Genomic DNA, 11,222 nt, shown 5'->3' with positions numbered 1-11,222 from the left:
ATGAAAGGTGAGTCAGCTTGTCTTGCATACTTGTTGCTGCAAATCAATGCTTGGAGTTTCTCATGTCTTTTAGTGTGTCAGTTTTAAAACACAATTCTACATACCTAATCAACAGTCTGAAAGAAATAGCTTGATATCATTAAATATTTTTTATTACTTTCAATATTTAGCAACAATTGTCAATTTTTCCCCATGAAACTTGTACTTTCTAATAAAAAGTGCAGAAATCTATTAAAGGTAAAGTTTTAACTGAAAATTTATGGGGACATTCATTGAATAATTGAAACCACTCAATGGGTTTGAAATTTTAGTACTATTTTTAAGGTGCTTTTGTCAAGCATTTGTATTCCACATTTGAAATGAGCTAGAATTTCAAAGGCCAAGTTGTAGTATGGCATTGGCATCAGTTGCTTGGACATGGACAGCTCCATTGTCCACTGGGGGAGAGTAGAGACAATGGAGGATATTTTTGGTAACTCAGGGGGAAATTTTTATTATGAAAATATAACGAGGAATAAATGGTGAAAAGGCTCTGGCATTGGTGGGGCTAAAGGCCAAGTTAGGGAGGTACAAGGAGTTTTAAAAAACTATAAATTTCCTAAACCAAAACAAGACATAACTAGAAATTATTTTTTATAGCAACTAAAATGCATTAAGGACTTAAGGTAAATAAATAGTTCAAAACAAGAAATAATCATGCAAGGAACACAAAAAAATGTAGATATTCCAATTCTAAACTGAGTAAAAGAAGCATAAAAACTCTCAGTAAATATTATGAGACAGGAAAGTGCAGTTATGCAAGAAGGAAAAGTAATGTGAAAGAGTGACTTTCAGTCCAAACATTGAATATATCTACTTTCTGAGGTGTAACCAGAAAATTCTTGCCATTTTTGGGAGCAGTCAGATTTCCACTACCATCAATGCTGACAATGTCATTACAGCACCTAAATTGCTGGCCTTCAATAAAAAAGATCTTTTTACAACACTTCTCTTTAACTTCACTTCATATTGTTTGTTTGTTTGTCTGCTACAAATCTTATAATCGATTTTTAACACACTTCTACCTCTCCAATCGATCTGAAATTTTGCACACTTGCGTAAAGTTGGAGACAATGCTTGAATCAATTGACAGAATAAATAATTTGAAAAATGTAATTTTTTAATGTTTCAAAATAAAATAAATTCATTACAACAAGTACATGTGTAATGTTAAGAGACACTGGCCCTTTTAGAAGTGTTGTCTTTAAGAAGTAATTTTTAAACGCATATTTTACTACACTTCTCATTAACTTCACTTCTTGTTTGTCTGTTTGTCTGTCTGCTACAAATCTTATAATCAAAATTTAACACACTTCTACTTATCCCATCGATCTGAAATTCTGCACACTTGCATAAAGTTGGAGACAATGCATGAATCAAATGACAAAATAAATTATTTTAAAAATAAAATAATAAAAATTCTTGAAATATTAACAAAATTGAAAAAATAATTTTGTCAGCTGCAAATCTAATAACTGATGTTTAACACACTTCTACCTGTCCAATTGATCTGAAATTTTGCACACTTGTGTGAAATTGGAGGCAATGCTTGAATCCATTGACAGAATAAATAATTTTGAGAAAAAAATTTATAATATAAGAAAATTGAAAAATTAATTTTTTTAATATTCAAAAATAAAATAAGAAATTCATTGTACATCTTTAACATTGGAGACACTGGATTCTTTAGAAGTGTTGTCTTTAAAAAGTAATTTTTAAACATATATTATTTATGCTTGCCTTTTTGTGATACAAATATGCACATAGTAAATGTACGTACTACAGTCAAACAGGGTAATAAGGGATGGGCAGGGTAATAAGGACAGTCCTCCAACATTTTGTAGAAATGTTGTAGCAGCTAAACTAATCAAAATTTTGCAAAACTAGAAATAGCGGCATAAAGTTCAACATTTTTACTATCTATGCAGCATAAAGCAAGTTGAGAAATCATACATTTATTACCTCTAAAAATCCTTGAAAAAAAGTGTGAAAAGCAAGATTTTGAAAAAGTACCTCTGCTAAGGTCTGTAGCAGAAAAAATATTCGTCATATTGACAAATTTTAATTACATGAAAGTTGCACACTGGTGTTGACTTAAAAACGTGATTAAAAGAATTTGCATATCTCATTCCAAGAAAAAATGGCAGCCATTTACACAAAACAGGGTAATAAGGGACACCCCTAAAATTGCATTTACAGTAGAACCTTGTTAAGCAAAGGCTCCAGTTAATGATAAAATAAATTAACAACAAAGAATTTTGATTACATTAACCTTGCTCAGTGAAAAAAAATTTCACTTAACAAAAAATTACTGCATCAGTCATCACAAAATTGTGCATAGAATGTCATAGATAGAATTGAGCACTGGGCAACAAAGAATGAAAAGTTTAGCCTTCAACTGGTCAAGATCGCTGCCATATCTACTGCTCACTTTTATCAAACTACATAATTTTCCTTTCCTTTGCTATTTTGAAGGATTCATTATAATTATTCCCATATATTCTTAAGTTTGATTAGCGCGGTTTTGCTTAACACGGTAAAACTTGGGGATTTATTAACCGCGTTAATCAAGGGATTGCTGTAGTGAATTCACTTGACTTGATTAAAATTGTGCAAAATTACAAGCCATCCTGTAAGCTTACAGATACAGAAGAAATGCTACATGGCTGCTGAAATGAAGCTTGCAGTGGACAAGGTCATTGTCAATGCTCAATGGCATGTCCATGGATACAGTAATATCACATTAATAATACAATTATGTATGGATAAGGTAATATTATATCAATAAAGAAAAACCAAGTAAAATTCACAGAAAATGTCATTTATTCTACATTTACATCATCTAAAAAGGAAGAGGAGGACTTCAGAGTACTGTTAGTAATAGATGAGTACACTCTGCATGCTTCAAACGTTTTAAAATTAAGTTTTATTCCAAGTGTCCCTTATTACCCCATTTTTAGATTGATTCAGGAGCCTTTTATAGTGCGTCTAGCACCTTACAACTAGCATATAGAATTTCTTTGGAGATGCCATAACATAGCCCTTGCATAGACCTTTAAAATGAGCCCAAATTTGTTTATGAAATGTTTCATGGTAAGAAGTTATTAACAAAAAACGCTCAAAACCATCCCTTATTACCCTGTTTGATGGGACAATAATAAATATCTTTATTGCATTTGTAGGTTATCATATTTTATTTCAAGTGCCAACAACACAATTTTCCCACTTTTATCATGAACTAGATTGTTTTCATTAAAGGTCAGCAGCTTAAGTGCTGCTGGCAAGGTGGTGTAGCACTAGCAAAATATTAAACAGCCAATTTGTTAGAAAACATATATACAGAAAAATTTCTAATTTAAACAAACAGTTTGCGTAATTCTAGAAACTAAAGGGCATTTAGGTTAGGGTTCAGATAGCCTTCTAAAAACATATTCTTATCCTAAGCTTGATCAACAAGTTTTGTGACAAGATAAGAATTGAATGACAAATGGAATCAAAAACTATGCACTGTAATTTTCTCTAAATTTTATGGTAATGCTGTAAACAAGCACAACATCACAGTGTCATAGTGTCTAATTACCTAGCCTTAACACATTGCTGGAGGTGGAGTGGAATATATCTACCATTTAAGCCAGGATTAGAATTTTCCTACTTGTTTCTGAAATCTCGCGGCTTCAACGTGACAAATCTTTGATACATTTGGAATCTTGCAGCCTGATTGTGCATTTTTGTTAACAATTATATAAGAGGTAATTTATCTGGCAGAAATCTCGTGGTTCTGGAAATGGTTGGAAAGCTCTAGTTGCGGCCCTAAGGTTAGAAGTTTTCTATGCTTGGTTTAAGCCACCCCTGCAGCTTAGCCACCATTTTCAGAGCTGCAATATTCCTATTTACTGCTACATCAATTACCGTCATACGGGATAAAAAGGGACGGTTATGAGGGTTTTTTGTTAATAACTTCTTACCATGAAACATTTCAGAAACAAGATTAGACTCATTTTATAGGTCATTGTGAGGGCTATCCAATGGCATTTTCAAAAAATTCCATATGTTACGGTATTCGTAAGGTGCCAGATGCAAAAGAAAACCATCCCGATTTACCCCTGGGAACGGGGTAATCCGGGACACTTGCAATAAAAGTTAATTTTAAAACTTTTGAAGCATGCAGATTGCAGAGTGTACTCATCCATTACTAACAGTACTTTGAAGTCCTTCTCTTTCATTGTAGATGATGTTGATGTAAAATAAATGTCATTTTCTGTGATTTTTACTTGTTTTTCCTTTATTGAAATTATATTACCATATTCATTAATTACTGTATTATTAATGTGATATTACTGTATCCATGGACATGCCATTGAGCATTGACAACAACTCTGTCCACTGCAAGCTTCATATCAGCAGGTATGTAGCATTTCTTCTGTATCAGTAAGCTTACAGGATGGTTTGTAATTTCGCACAATTTTAATTGAGTCAAGTGATTTCACTATAACAAAAAAGATTGTGAAAAACATACCTGAAAAAGAAAATAATGTTTTAGTGACAACCATCATATGTTTTGGAGAAATAAATCATAGTTTAGGTCAATTACTTTTCATTCTATGATGCCCGGTGCACAATTCTATATATAGCATTCTATGTACAATTTTGTGACGACCGATGATGCACTAATTTTTTGATAAGTAAATTTTTTTCCGCTGAGTGAGGTAAATGTAATCAAAATTCTTTGTTGTTAATCAATTTTTTTTGTTAACTGGAATGGAAACTTTGCTAACTGAGGTTCTACTGTAAATGCATTTTTAAGGGTGTCTCTAATTAACCCCAGGGGGGTGTCCCGAGTAGCCCCGCCAAGCAGAAATGGCTGCCATTTTTCTTTATATGAGATAGGGAAATTCCGTCAATTACGCTTTCAAGCCGTCACCTGGGTGCAACTTTTATGTAAGTAAAATTTTTTAATACAGCGAATATTTTTTTTTTGCTGCAGACTTTAGCAGAGGTACTTTTCCAAAATTGCACTTTTCACACTTTTTTTCAGCAATTTTTAAGAGATAGTAAATGTTTGATTTCTTGACTAGCTTTATACATAATAGATAGTAAAAATGTTGAAGTTTACACCACTATTTTTAGTTTTGCAATATTTTAATTAGTTTAGTTGCTATAACAGTTTCACGAAATGTGGGACGCGCGTCCTGATTTACCCCGCCCGTCCCTTTTTACCCCATTCGACAGTATCTCTGATCTAATTATCAAAAAACACTGCAATAGGGTTGAAAGATTTGACTGTTTGACATGTATCAAAAATGAGTAGGGTAAACGTGATATATTCCGACATCACAGGTAATACCGTCACCTATCTAGTTTTTCCTTTATATTAAGCTTTTTTAAGTTCCATGCGTTGTTGATGGTTGAAATGGTGACGTCATACATTTGCGTAGAAATACTGCAAAAACACTAGGTCTTGGCCATCTAGTGGGAAAATATTGAGATCCAAAGAGAGAATGCATGCCACCTGGTGAGATCATCGAAAAATGTGTCAAATTTGACAGTTGACCTTGCTCTACCAAATAGTGAATAACTGTTTTTATAGGAAGAATATTATGGTTTGAGACTTTTAAATACATCTGTGAATATATTAGGAATCCTTTAAGTAAACTTGTATTCACTAATTTCAAGTCATAAATAAATTAATAGATGATAAAGTTGAGTGATGGATTTAGACCCATCAAAACTAATTCCGACAACTTGAATTGGACACACACAGATCGTTCCAAGCTTTGTACAAAAATTGAAATTTGCTTAATTAAAAGCCTAATAGCTGTTAATTAAAACGTAATTAAGTAGTGTTCAATATTCGTTAGTGTTCTAATTCAAAGCCGTGTTGTATCCCAATACAGCTCACACAGCAAACGGAATTCAAACACGTGGATGTCGGCATTACGTATCAGTTAAATTTGAAGCGCTGACGCAATACGACTCACCAGATATTGCCACACACAGTGACGGGATATAGGGATTTGGTAGGTTTCCATTCTTAGCATTCTAAAGGCTTTTTTATAAATATGGCAACATTTTGTGACGTTTCATCGTTGCTGACGCCTAGTGAGGTGTTTTGAGAGTCACGTGAAGCCAACAGAACTTACATAACGCATATGTTTTTTTTATAGTTTTTCATTTCTCGATGCGTCCTTAATGTGTCGGAATATACCGCGTTTACCCTAAATTTGGAGCACCAAAATTTCATTCATTGGTAGCAGTTAGGACAATTCCAATCCAGATCAATGCAATGCATATATGTTAATATAGCTAATTCAGAAATTATTTCATTTATATATACATATTATTATTCTGCAGCAGGATTGAAATTTTTTTCAGATAAAGCTTAGCCTGCTTAGGGCAGGGCACTGAGGGGAGGATAGGGCCCCAAACTAGAGAAGAATTATTCTTCTTATTACTGGAATCTTGTGGAAAATTTATAACAATTTTGACAACTTATTGTTGCATTAGCCTACATTTGGAAATTTGAATCTCACAGCCTGGCCTGAGGCCCCTGATGAGTTATTCTTCTTCTTTACAACTTACAAGCCTACAAGCCTCCGGCTTGTAGTACAAGGTGTCCACGGGACTACATTGGGCGGACTCAGGACTGAAAGACAAAGCACAGGAGTGACAGGACAACCACAAGGGTCAAGGATGACCATTGGGCCTGAGAGGCAAGAGCTTAGGCGGGCCTAGATTATTAGGCTAGATACAGTTGCATAGTGGCAAAGCAGAGAGTTTTTTAGACTCTGTCTCAAGTTCATTTTTGAGTCCTATAAGTAGACCAGTAAAGTATCTTGGATACCAGCATTATCATACTTATGAAATTGGTTAAAATCTTGAGTAAATGAGGAAATTAAAAATGAACTGATTCTAAAAAATCTCTGGTTTGTCACTGTGTACAGTTGTACATATATAAGCTGCATTTTGATATTTTGGCACCTATATAAAGTTTGCTGAGCCTTCCTGATTTCAAAATGTAAAGTCCATAGTGGCAAAGCAGAAAGTTTTTTAGACTCTCCCTGAGACTCCCTCAAGTTCATTTTTGAGTTCTATATGTTAGATTGTAGAGATTGTATACCAGTAAACTTGAGTAAAGTATCCTGGATACCTGCATTTTTATACATAAGATATTGGTTTAAATTGTGAGTAAATGAGGAAATTAAAAATGAACTGATTCTAAACAATCTGTGGTTTGTCACTATGATGTAAACAGTCAAAAATTGAAAGATATTCATTAGCACATCATCATTAAAGTTCCTGCCCCCCAGAAATTCACACAGGAAAAATTGTATATTTATACGTCTTTAATTAGTTTCTAGACTGAATTCCAGTTTTTGTCTAGGCTGCACATGTTGCTGACAATGGCCTGATGAGTGATGACCCAATTGTGCACTGTGCAGTTTTATTAGGCAGGAGGCTAGGTCTGCTAGGAGCCTAGGACTAGGAGTAGGACTTGGTAGTAGGACTAAGAAATAGGACTAGACTCACTGGGTAGGGTAGAGCACTGCCCTACCTTGCTACATGGCACACCTACGTCTCAGGCTAGGAGGTAATTTATCTACCTAGAATCTAGTGAAAATCTTGTAGACCATTGCCATTGGCATTGGAAAGCTCTATTTGCAGCTCAAAATGTGGATATATTTGGTGCCTGGTCACTCAGTGGTCAGTGTCAGTGGATCAGGCTGGTCTGTGGTCTCTCAAGACTTTCATTGCTCCTACCACAGAAAAGATTAGGTACTCTCTAGTCCCGCTTATAGAATTTTTACCATTAACATATATTCAATTATTTTTACGGCAAAAATGCATTATTTAGTACTAATTTACTGTGATTCTGCTAAAAAAAATAAAAAAAAAGTTTGTAAAACGCATAGCTGTTAGCCTGTTACGAAAAGGTTATTAAACTCGCACGTTACAAAAAGAATACAATTGTTTATCGCTATTAAAAAGGCGATAAATACATTGCAGTTAAACGATGGAATCATTTACATTGTTATTACACCGTTTCAAGTCAGACACTTTGTTCCCGTCCTCCGTGTGTAACAGGTGATAGGTTTGTTCTTTGTTGCGTCACTTTAAAATTGCTATAGAAGCCGATCAAAGAAATCATGACACGGGCACAGTGTGACAGCCTTTAGTAGTAAAAATGTATATTAATTGCTGACAGTTTTTTTTAATTGCGTAGTGGTGTTTATGACTGGAAACGGTATTATTGCAGATTAACTACATCAAAAAAAAGGGTGTTTTTTTTTTAATTATATGTTTTTTGGGGTGTAGATTACGAATCTGAAATCCATTTTTGGCGGTCGGCATCGGAAAACCGATTTTTTTTGCAGTGCAACGGGTAACATTTTCGTCTTCTTTACCCGTTGCAGTGCAACGGGTAAGTTTCATTCAAGATGTCGTGCGCTACGTGTGATCTCTCGATGTGGCAATGTATCTCCAGATTTATGGACAAAGAAGACGAAAGTGTAAGTTATTTAGTGACTCATGGTATACTTAGTGACAAACCTCCTACCTGCCCTAAGTGTAACAGTAAGTCGTAAGTGTGTGTACAGGGCTACAAATGACGACTGGCAGTGTTTCAAAAAAGTGGTTCCGGGAAAGAAGAAGAAGGAAAAAGTTTGTAACTACTCCCGCGCAAGAAGGATTGGAACCTTTCTCCAGGGTGTAAGAATGCCTGCATGGAAAGTACTGCTTTTTTGCAGGGCATATCTGGAGAAGAACTTCAGTGTTACTTATGTTAAAAGTCAACTTAACATTTCAGAACACACTGCTATAGACTGGACCTCTTTTTGTGCAGAAATATGTGAATATTGGCTCCAACAGCAGAAGCCAATCGGAGGGCCAGGAGTTCAGGTTGAAATAGATGAAACAGTAATCAGCAAACGAAAGTACAACCGTGGACGTATGCTGAAGACAGTTTGGCTTTTTGGAGGGATTGAGAGAGTGGGGAAGAAATTCTTCATAATCCCACTAATCACGGAAGGAGAGGAAGGAACGGAACCTGACGTCGTGCCAAGATCTGCTGAGAATCTCGTTACTCACATTAAGCAATTCATTGTTCCTGGTTCTGTTGTTTATAGTGACATGTGGAAAGGATACGACTCATTAGGCAAGATAGGATACACGCACCATAGAGTCAATCATTCAAAGGAGTTTGTGTCAACAAGTGACACCAGTGTCCACACACAAAACATTGAACGTCTCTGGCGCGACGTGAAGGAGTGGGTTAAAAAGCCTGGTATTGTGCTCTATCACGTCAAAAAGTACATCGCCAGGTATGTCTTTTGCAAGATGGTGACTGAAGAAGCAAAATTTCATGAATTTCTCCTCACTGCTGCAAAGATGTACCCACACGACGGTAATAAGATAAGACCAGATCCACGACTGACTGACGCTTAATAAGAAAGCTAACCACGGTCATAGGCCTCTTGGGGAAAGGCCCGTGGTATATAAATTAAAGCCTTAACGCGCCTAAGCTGAAACCTCCTGGGTGGTGCGGAATAGCAGCCTATATCGTAACCTAACCTAACCTATGAATAGAATAGGCCCGAGAACGCTTCCTTGTGGCACGCCGCTGCGCACAGAAGCCCAGTCTGATACGGACCCATTAATACTGACACGTTGAAATTCCCCTCCCTATTAGAAAATCTCTGATCCATTTGAGTACATTACTTTCAATTCCCCAAGACTTCAATTTACGCAACAACCGCTCATGTGGGACACCGTCAAATGCCTTGGTCAGTAAGTAAGTAATATTGCAAAGTTCCTTTGGCTGACGTGTGCAATAGCATATGATAACATATGCTATTGCACATATGCTATTCACAAAGTTCCTTTAGATAACGTGTGCATTAGCTTGTAGCTTATAATGACATATCAGAAATATTCTTTGGCTATATAACGTGTGCACTAGCTTATAATGACATATCACTAATTTCCTTTGGCTGACGTGGGCACTAGCTTATAATGACATATCACAAAGTTTCTTTGACTAATGTGTGCACTAGCTTATAATGACTTATCACAAATTTCCTTTGGCTGATGAGTGATGTGTGCACTAGCTTATAATGGCATATTATGAAGTTCCTTTGGCTAACGTGTACACTAGCCTATAATGACATATCACAATAAACAGCTAAAATAACTAACTTATCACAATAACCAGGTAAAAATATATTCCTTTGGAGTTAACATAGGTGAAGCTACACTCTACTACAATTTATGGTCTTTTATTGATGTGCGAAAGGCAAGCAATAATGCAATCAGTGATTATTATCAATGCAGAAAGTCGTTCACTGATGAAACTCTTTGAAGCAGTTTTTTGCAGAGTTACAGCGGAGATGCAGTTTGCACTGCTCACATTCGGGAGCGCAGCCGCGCACCACCAATTTTGTGCACCAATAAGCCCTGAATCGAACGCCTTGGATCTCTCCGGACATAATCCAATCAGCCGCGAACCATTCGGCTTTGTCTTCTTCCGGCCTCGCATAAAACCGGCCGTGCACCACCAGGCCGCGGATCGAATCTGATTTCCGGGCATCATTAAATTACGTAGTTTTACGTTCACCGCATCTGAGGTTAGGTTTCAGATAGCATAGTTCTGTTCCAAAATTTATCGTCCTTCGTCAAGTGGCCATTCGACCGAGGGCTGGTTCGACCCACGGCCTAGATAAGGACGGCTTGAAGTGTTGAAGGCTACGTTCCGAAAGGCAGGAATCATGATGGTCCATTACATCCAGGGCAGTGGTGGTCTTCGGCAGGCGGCCCTTCACATTCTTCGGCAGGTCTTGCTTCTTCTCCCTTCTTCGAGCACTCTGGGCACCTGCCCCTGGACACTTTGAACTGAGGCCAATGTTCTCCTACATTGGACAATCTCACTGAAGCTGGAGTCGATAAGTCACTCTTTCTACGTCTCTTGCGGCTTGCTGTTGGCTCTGTTGCAAATGTCAGGAGTCCAGAGCCCAGTTCTTTCCAGTAATCCAGGAGACCAATCGTTCGGTGTCCAGCATTTCTATACGGTATAAATGAATTGATTGTGGCCATGTCTAGCAATTAAAAGAAGATCCGATGCCAGCATTTGACGTTTTTCTTGTTGATGCCATACTGATACAGCTGACGTAGTTGGTCATGCCTATCAAGCC

General features: G+C 36.5%; 1 protein-coding gene across 1 annotated transcript; it reads left to right on the top strand.

Moving 5' to 3' along the window:
• The first annotated feature begins 8,751 nt into the window (after window positions 1-8,751).
• On the top strand, window positions 8,752-9,480 carry LOC125179076. The gene has a single exon (XM_047884223.1). The coding sequence runs from the start codon at window positions 8,752-8,754 to the stop codon at window positions 9,478-9,480; it is 729 nt and encodes a 242-aa protein (XP_047740179.1).
• The last annotated feature ends 1,742 nt before the right edge of the window (window positions 9,481-11,222 follow it).

Source organism: Hyalella azteca, unplaced genomic scaffold (assembly GCF_000764305.2).
Source record: "Hyalella azteca isolate HAZT.00-mixed unplaced genomic scaffold, Hazt_2.0.2 contig14917, whole genome shotgun sequence".
Taxonomy (NCBI): domain Eukaryota; kingdom Metazoa; phylum Arthropoda; class Malacostraca; order Amphipoda; family Hyalellidae; genus Hyalella; species Hyalella azteca.
This window is presented reverse-complemented; position numbering and strand designations above follow the sequence as displayed.

Bases quoted from the DNA above. Each gene is read 5' to 3' on its own strand.
- LOC125179076 (XM_047884223.1), top strand. From the start codon at position 8,752: ATGCCTGCATGGAAAGTACTGCTTTTTTGCAGGGCATATCTGGAGAAG.